Source organism: Suillus paluster (assembly GCF_016628075.1).
Source record: "Suillus paluster strain FC165 chromosome Unknown EDB91scaffold_23, whole genome shotgun sequence".
In the NCBI taxonomy this organism is placed as follows: Eukaryota; Fungi; Basidiomycota; class Agaricomycetes; order Boletales; family Suillaceae; genus Suillus; species Suillus paluster.
The window spans coordinates 115,348-129,463 of record NW_024537583.1 but is presented as its reverse complement, the minus strand read 5'-3'; the positions used below and the strand labels follow the sequence as shown (position 1 = coordinate 129,463).

The following is a 14,116-nucleotide window of genomic DNA, read 5'->3' as shown; positions in this document are numbered from 1 at the left end:
TATCGTCACTGCCTTGGCCCTTGACCCGTGGCGTCGAGTGCTCGATTTGGAATATACATAGTTGTCCTACACAGCTGCCATTAATATAGATTAGAGTATTTGATCTATATAACGTAGCTAGTATCGTTCCGAGTCTTAACCGTATGGTATGTACTGCCTTCAAGTCGCTTATCCCTTCGTCCGTTTACACCATGTTCAGCCTCTATATAGAACCATCCAGATTCGAGATCAAGTCGGACCGCTCTTACCCGTGCGTGGTTGTACCGTCTTAAAACTCAGTGCATCCCAAGTTCTTCCTCTCAGAAATGACCCTCTTGCTGCTTACCTTCCTCATCCTCCACCTTACACCTTACACCTTGCCTTATCCATGTTAAATATGTGTCGTGCCGAATACGTGTTGGCTCTGGAAGGTATATGCACTTCCAATCATCCTCCCTCCATTGCTCACATCAATCCCGTAGTCATCACTGGCAAAAACCTCGCTGTTCCATCTGGCCGCACCCCCACTGGTCTCTATGTCCTTGTCACCACCCCCTATGGTTACTGGAACACCGCCAGTTAATGGCCCCAAGGGCTGACTGCAGTGTTTCGTGGAATGAGACCCTCAACATACGTGGGCGCCCCCTCATGTTCCCCCGATGTTTCATGCCCTTTTTCTCCAGCACCTCGAAAACAGTCCACCTTGAGATTCGCGCTACATTTGAGTGTGAACCAATGCTCGGTCGAGGCGAGCTTGTAGGTACCGTTGAGATGAGTTTAAAAGAATTGCTCGCACATGATGAACAATTTGGTGAGTCCTCGCATTTTTTGACGTTGTCATCCCTGATAGCCGCTCAGAAGTGTCACTGCCGGCTGTTAATTCTCAGTGTACATCCCTTGTGTTGAAAGCACGGCGTGTAAAAATAGCTGCACACCGTGACCTAGGATTAACCAGCATTCCGGGACCCGAACACGGACAACCAGCACCACCGGCTCCAAACATTTCATTGAACAACAAAGTATGTGCCCTACTCCTTGAGCCGCATCGCAGCCAAGAAATCTTATAAAATTTATCAGACCCGGTCGCGGGCAAGAAACGTTGTCATCTTCGGCGAAAGCGGTTCAGGGAAGAGTTCAGTCATCAACGCAATCGCACAAAAAAAGCTCGCGAAGACATCTGGCGATGCTGCTGGATGCACTTCCCGCCATCAGCGCTATAAAGTGAACATTTCCGGCCAGGAATACGCTCTGTTTGACACCGTAGGTTTCGATGAAGGGACTGAAGGGACGGTTCCAGCAGCACAGGCGAAAAAGGGCTTGAAAGGGCTTACTGGCTAAGCTCACGAGCCCTGGATCAGGATGGTATAGATCTTTTGGTGTATTGCGTACAAAGCACCAGAGCCCGTCGTGCCCTTGTTCGAAACTACAACCTATGTGTACTCCACGATCTGCCGGAAGAAGGTTCCGATTGTCGTCGTCGTCACGGGATTGGAGAACGAGCCAGTTATAGGCAACTGGTGGAATACCTACGGGAAGGAATTCGAAAGTCTTGGGATGCCTTTCAAAGACCATGCATGCGTCACAACGCTTGTTGAAGACACGGGCGCCTCGGACGACTTGATTCATCGCATCGCAGAGTCCCGCAAAGGTTCTGCGCAGACTCATTGTAGAGAATTGCTCGGAGTAGGCGGTTGCCGACAGCTTGTTCAGATAGCCTTGCTGTGAGCGGTGATAACATGCTCGTGCTCATGCTCACGCTCATTTTATTTATCGGTCTCGGATCCCCCATGCCATAGGGTAAATTATGCATTACTTTTATATGCGTCTTCGAGTTCCTCTTTTCTCTTCGCGCCCCACCTCTCTCTTAGGGCACGGATAAACACTCAATATTTACTCAATGCCTGTATCACGTAGAACCATATATTTTTAGTTTACCATGTCTTATATTCCACCCGCCCCATCACAAAAATTCACCACAAGACGTCACATGCATTTTTCTCAGACCAGTTTCAAATTGCGGTAACTCCGCGTTCATAGCATCATGCTGGATTACAAGCCAGTTCGAGAATTTTTAGGACGGAATCTCCAAATGACATGCTGACAGCCGTGTTTAATGAATGATCGACGCTGGAAAGCACCGGAAACCACTCAGTGGACCTGCTCAGTGCTGCTTCCCGTCGTTGCAAGCATGTTAACCGAGGGTGGCTGCCTCCTCGCCCACTGCGCCTTGCAGGGCCATTACTTACGTGAATCTGGTTCACCTTCGCGCGTCCTCATCCTTGTATCCTCGTTCCCGCCCGCGCTATTGCTCAGCGCTTAAGTCTTGCTACACGCTCGCTTCATTCTCTCCCCACCTCTTAGTCATTTCCACCACTCATTTCCGCCCATACCGGCGCCCCGCCACCTCAGCACTGTAAACGGCTATCCTGAGGAAGCAGATGTCGAGTTTGGGCGTGACGTTGTTAATGTGTAGTACTAGTTACATCAGTAGGTGATTTGTCCTCCTTCCTGCCGCTAAACACATACCCGCCATGCAGATGCCTACGAAGCCAGAGACGGGGAAGGTCATCACCATATGAGACACAACGCACTCGCCATCAGGCAGTGTCTCACAGAACAGGGCGCTCGTTGATGCCGTACTATTGTATACTCAGATGCGAGATCTTGATTTTGACATTTTCGTGTATTGGCAGGTATGTACTGTCTATGCATCACTGTTTACAGGCGCAAAACATGCATCTCGTTGCTGAATGTCATGCCCGTTCACTGATGCTCCGCCGTACTGTGCGAATAACACGTTCTTTTTGTTAAGCAAAGGGACAGATACATATATAATACCAACTTGTCCGGCGCTTAGTACCACGGTCACCAACTGTAATCTAGTGTGCGGCTACATAATTTGCTGTGTGTATCTTCTGCCAGTGAATGCCTCGTTTACTTCATGTGGCTTTGCACCTTGGACCCCTTACCTCAAGGTAATCTCGACTTCACCTTCCGGTTACAACATAGTACCCGGCTCCCCATAAAGTTTTAACTCAGTAACGCGTGTGCGAATGTCATGGAAGTCATTGATTTCTTAATGCTTTGACTCAGTTAGAGAGCGATATGATTCGATTTCTGGATGATACCGTCATCACAAAGATGTACGAGGATCTCTAGCTCGCAATTCTCCAAAGAAAGTTCAAGAAACACACTGCTTCGAGGGTGCATTGCAGATTTGACTTGCTTCTAGCACAGAGCAGTGTATAGAGACAGGACCTCTCGAGACGGCTATCGACATCCCGTCACAAGCGACAACTCTCTAGGAAGGCAAATGAATGTGGCACAAGTGCGGGCACGTGTTCAAATCATCGCTTCCCGCCATCTTTTGTTGCCTCACAACTTTGCTTGGACCTTCGCTGGCGTTGGGCCAGGTAAAACTGGAATGGGAAAATAGTTTTACCGTTCTTCAACCATGATGCATGATGTATGACATCGATCATGATCGAATGGATGTTCAATGAGGGAACGAAAACAAGGTTGCCGCCGCGCGGATATTGAATTATACGCGGATCAGCAAAATCATGGGTGTGGTGCTGTATGATCCCGTCAGGGACGAGACGGTGAAGTGGTGCCCCACTCCAACGGGCGTGATGCTGTATAATGGGTGTCGCGTCAGGGAAGAGACGGTGGTAATGCTGTAAGTATGATGGGCATCCTGTCACAGAAGACTTGACGGGTGTAATGCTGTATAACGGGTGTTCCGTTGGCGAAGAGGTTCATCACGAAATGTGCTTTGTCCGCATCGATATGTCTGGAGTCTGGAGCTGTCTGCAAGAGACAGGAACCAGGTTATAGCAATCTCTACTAGCTAAAAACATTGCAAGAACAGTGAAACCTCATAGTTTTCGTTTTCCACTGGACTTACTACATGGTCCTTCTCCAACATTTCATCCGGGTGCGATCTCGGAGGGTCGTGTGGGAGATAGAGAGCAGAAAGCTGCCACTTGGTGCGAGTTTGTTTCAGCCAATGAGAAAATGGGAACGTGGTCGAGTTTGTTTCCACGGAAGTAATTTAATATTATGTTTATGTCGGTGCCTGATCGCTATTAAATTAAATATTGTCTCGCCAAACCTACTGAAACAAATTTGCAGGTAAGTAATACGTATGACTTGCATGGTGTATTCACAAGGTGACATCATCAATTTACAAATCCATGCGGGGCACAAGGCTCACGCCGCAGACCACGCTCAGCTCACCTCCCAATGATATCCATAAAACTGCCCGACTAGTACTTTCCTGATCATGCAACTTGCGCCACTTGTCTCTCGATGAAGCAACCTCACACCTTTACATCCACCGTGTCAAATATTTCGAGTCGTGCCAGTGGCGAATATGGTTTAGAACTGGAAGGTATATACACCTCTCGCCATCGTTCCCCTTTAATTCCTCACATTCCCGCATGCATACAGTAATTGCTGGCAGAAACCTCGCCATTCCCTCTAACCGTATGCCCGCTGGCCTTTATGTCCTGGTCTCCACCCCATGCGGTCAGTGGAACACCGCCATAAAGGCTGCTAATGGCCGATTACAGTGTTTCTTGGAACGAGACACTCATCATACGTGGGCGCCCCCGGTACTTCATACCCTTCTTCTCGAGAGCAATCCGCTTCGAAATTCGCGCCTCATTTGAGTGCGAACCAATACTCGGTCGAGGCGAGCTTGTGGGTACACTTGAGACAACTTTACAAGAATTGCTCGCACACAAGCAGTCACCGTTCGGTGAGCCCTCACATTCCGCAAATATTGTCATTCCCTGATAGCGGTTCAGAAATATCACCAGCGTCGGCTGTTAATAATCAGTGCCCATCTCTTGTGTTGAAAGCACGGCGTACAAACATAGCGCAGCGCCCTGTGGGCAGTACTGTACAGGTACACCATACCCCATAACCTTATGCTCACCACTAAATACAGTCAAAGTATTCTCATATTAACAGCGAGATCGGTCGCGCCACTGATGTGGCAAGGGATTTATACGCTCTCTTCTGGAAGAGCAACATTCCCAGGTGATCTCGATTATGCCATTCGAGCCTTCCAAGCAGTGCTTGAAAAATGTCCCCATGGTTCTCCAGAGCACGCCGCAGCCCTCTCCAACCTTGCCTATGCCATTCTATGTGGCTGTACCAAGAACATTCCAACCGACATTGACCATGCCATTTCCCTCTTCCGCTCTGCGCTCGAATTTTGTCCCCGAGAGCACCCCGATCACCCATTATACATCTTCAACCTCTGCCGTGCTCTCCAAAAGCGTTACATCATGGATCAGAAGGACCATGCCGTCCTCCATGAGGCTGTGGAGCTTTACCACTCTCTACTGCCGCTTTGTGCGGAGGGCAGCTATATTTACCGAGTAGCCCTCGAGAATACCGGCGTCCTATACGTCATCGAGCAGTGCAATACTCTTCCTAGAGATCCCTCAAACGAGAGCGTATCGCTTCGGCGAACTGTTCTCGAACTTTGTCCACCACAGCATCAACAACGGGCTTGCTCGCTGTACATGCTTGCCGGAGACCTCTACGCGTGCTTTGAACAAACCGGCAATGTCGATCATTTATATGAGGCTGTTCATCTGTCACGTGAACTGGCTGTACCATATCCTGCTGACGATCACCTTGACTTCCTCATCACCTTATCTAACGCTGCTCAAGCTCCGCTTCGATCATCACAGCAATCCTAGTGACCTGTATGAGAGCATATCGCTTGAGGTTATCCACCGAGAGGCACTCGACCTCCGCTCTAGGAGCTCGTCTTCTTCGAGCCAACCCAGTGATTACCGGCACAGTGGGGCGTTTTCTGAAGCTGCACACCGTGACCTAGGATTAACCAGCATTCCGGGACCCGAACACGGACAACCAGCACCACCGGTTCTAAACGTTTCATTGAACAACAAAGTATGTGCCCTACTCCTTGAACCGCATCGCAGCCAAGAAATCTTATAAAATTTATCAGACCCGGTCGCGGGCAAGAAACGTTGTCATCTTCGGCGAAAGCGGTTCAGGGAAGAGTTCAGTCATCAACGCAATCGCACAAAAACAGCTCGCGAAGACATCTGTCGATGCCTACTGGATGCACCTTCCGCCATCAAAGCTATAAAGTGAACATTTCCGGCCAGGAATACGCTCTGTTTGACACCGTAGGTTTCGATGAAGGGACTGAAGGGACGGTCCCAGCAGCACAGGCAAAAAAGGGCTTGAATGGCTTACTAGCTAAGCTCACGAGCCCTGTATCGGATGGTATCGACCTTTTGGTATACTGTGTGCAGAGCACCAGAGCCCGTCATGCCCTTCTTCGACACTACAACCATGTGTACTCCACGATCTGCCGGAAGAAGGTTCCGATTGTCGTCGTCGTCACGGGATTGGAGGATGAACCAATTATGGAGAACTGGTGGAATACCTACGGGCAGGAATTCGAAAGTCTTGGGATGCTTTTCAAAGACCATGCATGCGTCACAACGCTTGTTGAAGACCCGGGCACCCCGGTCGACTTTATTCATCGCATCGCAGAGTCCCGCAAGGTTCTCCGCAACCTTATTGTCAAGAATTGCTCGGAGTAGGCGGTTGATGACAGCTCATTCGGATAGTCTTTCGCTGTGAGCATGCTCGTGCTTATTTTATTAATAGTAATGTATCAGTCTCATAACATTGACGTGGACTTTCGAGGATCTTCCATAGGGTAAATTATGCATTACCTTTAAGTATACTATCGCATGCGGCAGTGCACACACACCTCCTCTTTCCTCTTCGTGCCCCACCTCTCTCAGGGCACGGACAAATACTTAATATATGTATCATGTAGAACCATATATACAGTTTACCATATCTTGTACTTCATCCGCCCCATCGCAATTCATCTTGCTCCTCAGGTTCAAGCCAGGTTATACTTCCGTCCTCCATAGTCTAGAGACGAGCCTCGGAAACCAAACAGCTCGTGTCTCACGAGGTTACCATAGAGTAAGTAAGTTTCTGAGTAACATCACCTTAGTGTTAACCGTAGCGCTAGAACCTGCCCCCGCGTCCGGCATAGTACAACAACCTGTCACGATTCTGAATTCCTACGACCCAGTACGACCCCCGCAGGATTTTAGAGAGCAGTGCTCCCGAACGTTGGATCCACGAGACGTGACTTGGAGGTTGAACTCCCCTGTCCCAGCAAGGCATAATGAGATTTGAGAGGCATATCTAGCGCAGGACGATGGCGTTCTCGATGTGACTGGGGTTAAGATGTTTACCGATGCGATTGAGAATTCATCTGGTCATGAGAACGATTTCGAGCATTGACCTGATATGTACTTGCTGTCCATCATAGAACTCTAGCATCAAAACCTTCGGAGAATCTGAAGCGACTAATAAACCTCTGATTTACTCATCGCCTTTTTGTACCACATCCCCTCGAAACTCCTCGCCAACGCGTAAGTGATAGCTCCCACCACAAACCCTACGAACACACCAACGTCTCCACTGCCCTGCCTCGCCACGGGTCCTACATACCAAGCTTGTGACATGAATGGAACAAGTGCTCCACCGGCGCATACGAAGGCCACAACCGCTGGAATACCGCTAGGTAAGAGAGCATACGAAGCCCAAGTCGTGATGGGATATTGATCCTCAGAAAACGAGGCTCGTCGGAATAATACGTGTTCTGTGAGGATTATCGCAGCAAAGATTGATGACCAGTAGCCAACGATGTCTGAGGGATCAGCTTGTTGGCGCTAATCATAGATACCGATATTTGAGACTCGTACCAAGTACGTCAACAACGGTGGTGTAAAACCTTTTCGCACCAACAACGGCCATTGGTATGAGACTTGAAGGCAAATCGTGAGCATCGCTGAGGTTCGCACTCGATAACACTCACATTCCTTCTGAGATGAGGATATACACCCATCTAGGCACCGCACCAAACCGCGTAGCTATTGCCATGAAACTGTTGCTGAACGTATACATCGTTGGTGCGCAGGCGCTGGGTATGCTGAGAGCAACCAAAGCAGTCAGGACTTTTCCGAATACGCCAGTAGGTAACAACACGCTGTAAAACAAGCCACCGACGGAAGAGCTGTTGTCAAACCCTGCGTTCCAAGCAGGCACGCTCGGAGCTGCGGCTGCGAATGCAGCACCTAGAGCTTGGCCAGTCACCTGTTCAAAAGAATGTTAATATGCCACTAATGACTGTGTATATGGGCTTACACTAGCGGTGAAAAACGCAAGATACGTGTAGATAAAAATCCTCGTACTATAGGGATGTTAGAGAGACCCTGCAGCGATGGTCAGAGGAGGCTCACGAAGAAGCATCAGGGCTATGGTACACGCCATAGTCGGGGATCATGGGACACCAGCCGATAATATTAGACGCAATTAAGGACGTAAAAGAGATGATATTGGCAGGTGTTACTGGAGGAACGGGAGCTAATTGGTTTTCGCGTAGTTGCGGATAACCGACACCCAGCATGGTGATAAAGGCAACTACATTTGGAATCCACGCAATACTTTCGTACCTATGAATTCGGTCAGAATTCTGTATAATGCAAATATTTGACTGATCCCACCAATGAATAACACGGTATCCACAAAAAGTGACCTTTGAAGCCTGTCATTTTGGTGCAGCACGAGTAATTGCAACATACCATAAGAGATATGATACTGATGATGACAATTCCGAGAGTATCGTCAAGTTGAGGAGACAAGCTTGCTATCGTTTGTCCACCAATGATGCAGTTTAAGATAAGGAATCCTTCCAAGGAGAAAACATTCAGGACGGCTGGTATGATCGCACCAAAATACCTTGACGGACATCAGCAAACGACACTGCAATCGAACAACAAGGAAAGATCACCCACCCCCACGAGAACCTTGCTTGTACCATAGCTCGCATTCCAAGCTTTGGCCCGAAAACAGCACTAGCACACTATAAGATCCCCAACGCCTACAGAAGAATAAGTAAATCTCACAAGAAAGCAGGCAACAAACACGATCTAGCTGATAGTCATTCACCGCAAATCGAGATCTCATGAGCTATTGCAACTTACACCAGGTTAACGATCACGATGATGATTATAGAGTCGCGAACTCCCAAGGAAAAAAATGCAGGTCCAGCAGTACCAGTGCCGAATCTGCAGGTGCCAAGTCATTCAGCGGAAAGCACTAAGGTCGATACTGAACTGAAGACGCACGCCAAGATATTCATGTTAGAAGAGAACCAGACGAAAAACATTTGGTACCAGCGAGTCTCGAGGCGTTCCTCCGCTGGCACTGGAGTGATGCTAATTCAAGTACCAGGTAGGAATGTTACAAACTGGAATATCACATCAATACCTCTCACTCACCCATGCGTTTCAATCCCATACCGAGAAAGCAGCAAAGTGGTACGTCTGAGAAATCCGTGATTGTCCGGTAGATTACTCGCGTGCTCGTCTGAAAACAAATCGGGTGTCGAATAGTAGTTGGACTCGGCCTGCTTCCGGTCCACAGGGTCGGGCTGCATTGGTGCAATAATTGACCTAATGTTTCTTTTTTTTTTTCAGTTTGGTAAAACAGCGTCAGTGCCAGTTGCAATCGGGTTCATATCGCTGAATTGAAACGACGTTCGACCTCGGGTTAAATACCATAAGTGGGACCCGAAACTTTCCAAATTACCACATAGATAATCTAGAACATCATGCATCATGATTAATCGAATCAAGCGCCTCGATCTTAGACTCGTAACCAGTCTGACTATATCCGTCAATTTAAGATGGTGAGAATTTTTTTGAGTATACGCCAGGCTGGTCACGAGCTTACCTCGATCTGCCTCGCTCAGCTTGGGCCCTGGATTTTTTACATATTATCAAACTTATCACTACGATGTCGATGATGCCTTGAACGTCTGAACGCTTATACATGTAACCATGTAGCCTAGGATGGCTTCATAGACATGCTTAACCTGCTAAGGAGTAGAAAGAAGACAGCAATCGATGAACATCGTCACCGTTGGTTCCCATCATGATGCCAGTGAGTGCGCAAAGTTCAGATCTGCGAACGACCCAACGCTCACAATAGCGAAAACAACTGCGCATTGAATATTGAACAACGGAATTACGCATTGCACGCATCTCGATATTACCTTCAAGGAATGTACCTCCAATCAAACCGCCCTCATAAGCTTTCAGCGGTATCTGCAACAAAAATTGCGCACAGGATGAGACTCATGCAGGAATCGCAAGAATCACCTTTAACGCTGCTGCAACCACCGCATCTCGACTTGCAAGGGAAAATGGGCCATAGGCAAGTGTTCCCTGCCATGTAAAGATGCGTGCTGTTTATAGTTGTACTATTGGTTACCACTCACTCGTGCAGTCCCACATTTCGTGCATCCTCCAAAACCACACTTTTCCTACTACAAATCTTCAAACTACTATGTCCATTTGAAATAATAATACACAAGAACATCTTACGAGCTTAGACGGATGCATTCGGACAAGAAACAAGAGAGATAAATGTTTGCTTGTGACAAAGGCTTTTGTCACTTCCATTGTCACCTGCCGTCCGATGCCGTAGCGGAGTTTCAACTCAGACACGTTGGTGGCAACGCGTCTGGACGTGTCTACTTGCCGCACGGATGGCGCGCACTCGAGTCGGTGGGAAGCGGAAAGGTCCCCGAGATCCCACCAAAGAGGCTCGCATTCAAGCCGCCATCCAGGAGCTCGTATCGCACGCATTCACAACAGCATCACGACGAGGACATTTGATAGTCCCTTCACATCATACAAACGGAAAGAAGATCTCGAAGCACTTGCCGGAGCACTCGGACTCTCGAGAGACGGAAAAATCGCTGATCTTGCTGCACGGATCAAAGCTCACTTGAAAGATCCTGACACTCGCACAGCCCTTGCAGATAATCCTCGATTTTCGGCGCTATATGGTTCAAAACGACGCACTGGCAGGCCTGTTGCCGTTGCTGTTGCCGTTGCCAACCCAACTTCGAATGAAAACTCAACACCTTCAGCAAGTACTCCTCTCCCCACGGCAGCCAACAATATGTTCTACCTGCAGCCACCATTTTTTCCGCAAATGCAAGGATCTCTCCCCATTCCTTATCCGAACCACCTACATCATGTTGGCCCCGCTGTACTCTCAACAACCGCTCCTGTCATATCTACATCATCACAGCCATTGCTGTCCGGGCATCCTAATAGTCTCCCTTTTCATTACTCCGGCAACTCGCAATACATATTCAATTAGATTACTACATACTAGCCACTGGTACACTCGTACATATCTTCCTAATATCTAATCCACAGCGTGTCGAGCGGACTGCGAAATCGGACAGTGTGACTATTCCGTGACTTTCCGTGACATTTGCGTGACTGCACGAAATGTGGGACTGCACGAGTGAGTGGTAACCAATAGTACAACGACTTGTATCATCATCTCTCGATATCAAACACTCAAAAGCATTAGGGACTACTAGCAAGCATCTGATTTACTCATCTTCTTATTGTGCCACATCTTCTCGAAACTTCTCGTCAACGCATAGGTGATAGCCCCCACCACAAACCCAACATACACCCCAACGTCCCCGCTTCCATGCCTCGCCACTGGACCTACATACCAAGCTTGTGACATGAATGGAACAAGAGCTCCACAGGCGCACACGAAAGCCACGACCGCTGGGATACCGTTAGGTAAGAGAGCATATGAGGACCAAGTCATGATGGGATACTGATCCTCAGAAAACTGAGGCTCGTCGAAATAACAGATGTTCAGTGAGGATGATGGCAGAAAATACTGATGACCAATATCCAATGATGTCTAAGGAACCAGCATGTTAGCACTAATAACAAGATATCGATGTTTGAGACTCGTACTAAGGATGTCAACAAACGTAGTATAAAACCTTTTGGCACCAACAATGGCCACCGGTATCAGACTTGAATGCGAATTATGAGCGTCAATGAGGTACACATCCACCGGAAGACACTCACATTCCTTCCGAGATGAGAATATACACCCATCTGGGCACCGCAGCGAACCACGTGGCGACAGCCATGAAGCTGGTGCTGAACGTATACATCGTCGGTGCACAGGCGCTGGGTATGCTGAGGGCAACCAGGGCAGTCAGGAGTTTTCCAAATGCGCCGGTAGGTAGCAACACGCTGTATAACAAGCCACCAACGGAAGAGCTGTTGTTAAATCCTGTATTCCAAGCAGGCACGTTAGGAGCTGCGGCTGCGAATGCAGCACCGAGGGTGTGGGCGGTCACCTTTTCAAGAATGTTACGACGACGCTGATAACAGTATGGGGACTTACACTAGCGGTGAAAAACGCAAGATACGTGTAGATAAAAATTCTCGCACTATAAATATGTTAAGGAGAGCCCGTGCATGATACGAGGAAGCTCACGAGGAAGCAGCAGGGCTGTGGTATACACCATAGTCAGGGGTCATGGGACACCAACTGAGAATGCTGGAAGCGAGAATGGACGCAAAAGAGATAACCTCAGCGGCAGTTGCTGGAGAGACGGGAACCGATTGGTTGTCACGTAGTTGTGGGTAACCGACACCGAGCATAGTAATAAAAGCGACTACATTTGGGATCCAGGCGATACTTTCGTACCTATGAATCAAAAGTCGATCAGAAATCTTCGGAGAGTGCGTGGTTAAGTGATCCCACCAGTGAATAATGCGGTATCCACAGAAAGTTACCTTCGAAACTTGTTATTTTGGTGCAACACCAACAAGTCTGACATACCACAAGAGATATGATACCAATGATGACAATACCAAGAGTATCGTCAAGGTGAGAAGACAGGCTAGCTAGTGTTTGTCCACCGACGATGCAGTTCAAGATCAGGAAACCTTGCATGGAGAAGACATTCAAGACGGTCGGTATGATGGCACCGAAATACCTTGATGTTCGTCAGCGAATGATGATGACAATCAAAAACAGAACACACCCCCACGAGAACCTTGCTTGTACCATAGCTCGCGTGCCGAGCTTTGGCCCGAAAACAGCGCTGTACGCTATGAGCCCCCGGAAATGTTCAAAGAAAAATGGTAAAGCTCACAAGAACGCAGGCAATAAGCAAACCCTAGTTATCATTAGCCCCAGCTCAATATGGGTATGAATCAAATGCACTTACACCAGATCAACGATGACAATGATGATTATAGAGTCATTCGCTCCCAGGGCAAAAAATGCAGGTCCCACAGTACCAGTGCTGAATCTGCAGGTGTTAAGTGGTTCAGTGGAAAGTACGAGGATCGGGACGGAACTCAGGACGTACGTTAAGATATTCATGTTAGCAGAAAACCAAACGAAAAACATTTGGTACCATCGAGTCTCGAGACGTTCCTCCGCTGGCACCGGCGCGATCCTGATCCAAGTACATGCCAGTCAAAATGCTTCAGACAGATATCACAGCGCCACCATCTCACTCACCCATGCGTTTCGATTCCATACCGAGCAAGTAACAGTGTGGTACGTCTCAGGAATCCGGTATGATAGCGGTTGTCTTCCAGATCATTCCCCGCAGGCTTATCCGAGGCCAAATCGGGCGTAGAACTGGAGTTGGACTCTGCTTGCTTCCGCTCGACTGTCACGTCAGACTGCGGCATTGCTTGAGCAGTAATTGACCTGAAAAGTTTCAGTTTGGATGACCACGTCGTGAGAACGCCAACTGGGCGTCGTGTTGAAGCGACCAGGTCTCGATCTCGGAGCATGCCTAAATAGGATCCGAATTATAAAAACATCATCCATCTGAGGCTCAAAGCGCCTAGCGGCCATCATGTCGCCATCTTGCCATCGTATCAAAGCCTGTAACCTCAGTTCTCCCAAAAGAACGTTAGAACTGTAACCCAGAGACGCAGGGAGTAAACTTAGAATAGGGTCAAGCTCTATAGGATGGTGATGCTTATGTAGGTGTGTAATGCATGAATGAACGTCATGGGCTCCGACGGAGACAAGCAGACCCTAGGTACTGACTAAGCTACTACGTACTAGGGAGGGGAGGTTCTAAGTACATGTGCCAAAGTCGATAGCTTCATAGATATGCTTAACCTAGAAGTCAGACACGCGCCAGATACACACGATTGTTTTGAAAATACCTACGCGCGAGTACTCC

General features: G+C 48.3%; 5 protein-coding genes across 5 annotated transcripts; 3 read left to right on the top strand and 2 right to left on the bottom strand.

Annotated features, from left to right (window-relative positions):
• Positions 1-191: 191 nt before the first annotated feature.
• Positions 192-1,704, top strand: EDB91DRAFT_1081723 (uncharacterized protein; the record flags this gene model as incomplete). The annotated part of the gene is made up of 7 exons (XM_041315408.1): positions 192-250; positions 304-410; positions 462-557; positions 677-790; positions 925-998; positions 1,057-1,239; positions 1,348-1,704. 7 exons carry the CDS (start codon positions 192-194, stop codon positions 1,702-1,704), a joined length of 990 nt encoding a protein of 329 aa, XP_041177566.1.
• Positions 1,705-4,815: 3,111 nt separating this feature from the next.
• Positions 4,816-5,856, top strand: EDB91DRAFT_329093 (uncharacterized protein). The gene is made up of 2 exons (XM_041326876.1): positions 4,816-4,891; positions 4,940-5,856. Exon 2 carries the CDS (start codon positions 4,977-4,979, stop codon positions 5,694-5,696), a length of 720 nt encoding a protein of 239 aa, XP_041177565.1. The 5' UTR covers positions 4,816-4,891; positions 4,940-4,976; the 3' UTR covers positions 5,697-5,856.
• EDB91DRAFT_329159 (uncharacterized protein) lies at positions 5,837-6,690 on the top strand. Its single transcript, XM_041326877.1, has 2 exons — positions 5,837-5,910; positions 5,969-6,690. Exon 2 carries the CDS (start codon positions 6,075-6,077, stop codon positions 6,573-6,575), a length of 501 nt encoding a protein of 166 aa, XP_041177564.1. The 5' UTR covers positions 5,837-5,910; positions 5,969-6,074; the 3' UTR covers positions 6,576-6,690.
• A 199-nt stretch (positions 6,691-6,889) lies between these two features.
• EDB91DRAFT_1130412 (cytosine-purine permease) lies at positions 6,890-9,659 on the bottom strand. Its single transcript, XM_041318599.1, has 12 exons — positions 9,342-9,659; positions 9,189-9,278; positions 9,045-9,128; positions 8,967-8,990; positions 8,856-8,915; positions 8,643-8,799; positions 8,565-8,596; positions 8,301-8,513; positions 8,206-8,251; positions 7,877-8,154; positions 7,764-7,825; positions 6,890-7,708 (listed from the first exon to the last, which is right to left on the bottom strand). Exons 1-12 carry the CDS (start codon positions 9,497-9,499, stop codon positions 7,365-7,367), a joined length of 1,548 nt encoding a protein of 515 aa, XP_041177563.1. The 5' UTR covers positions 9,500-9,659; the 3' UTR covers positions 6,890-7,364.
• A 1,801-nt stretch (positions 9,660-11,460) lies between these two features.
• On the bottom strand, positions 11,461-13,610 carry EDB91DRAFT_1237120 (purine-cytosine permease; the record flags this gene model as incomplete). Its single annotated transcript, XM_041321546.1, has 12 exons — positions 11,461-11,736; positions 11,783-11,805; positions 11,862-11,923; positions 11,979-12,304; positions 12,423-12,609; positions 12,667-12,698; positions 12,745-12,901; positions 12,950-13,009; positions 13,061-13,084; positions 13,136-13,219; positions 13,280-13,369; positions 13,435-13,610. 12 exons carry the CDS (start codon positions 13,608-13,610, stop codon positions 11,461-11,463), a joined length of 1,497 nt encoding a protein of 498 aa, XP_041177562.1.
• Between the last annotated feature and the right edge of the window lie 506 nt (positions 13,611-14,116).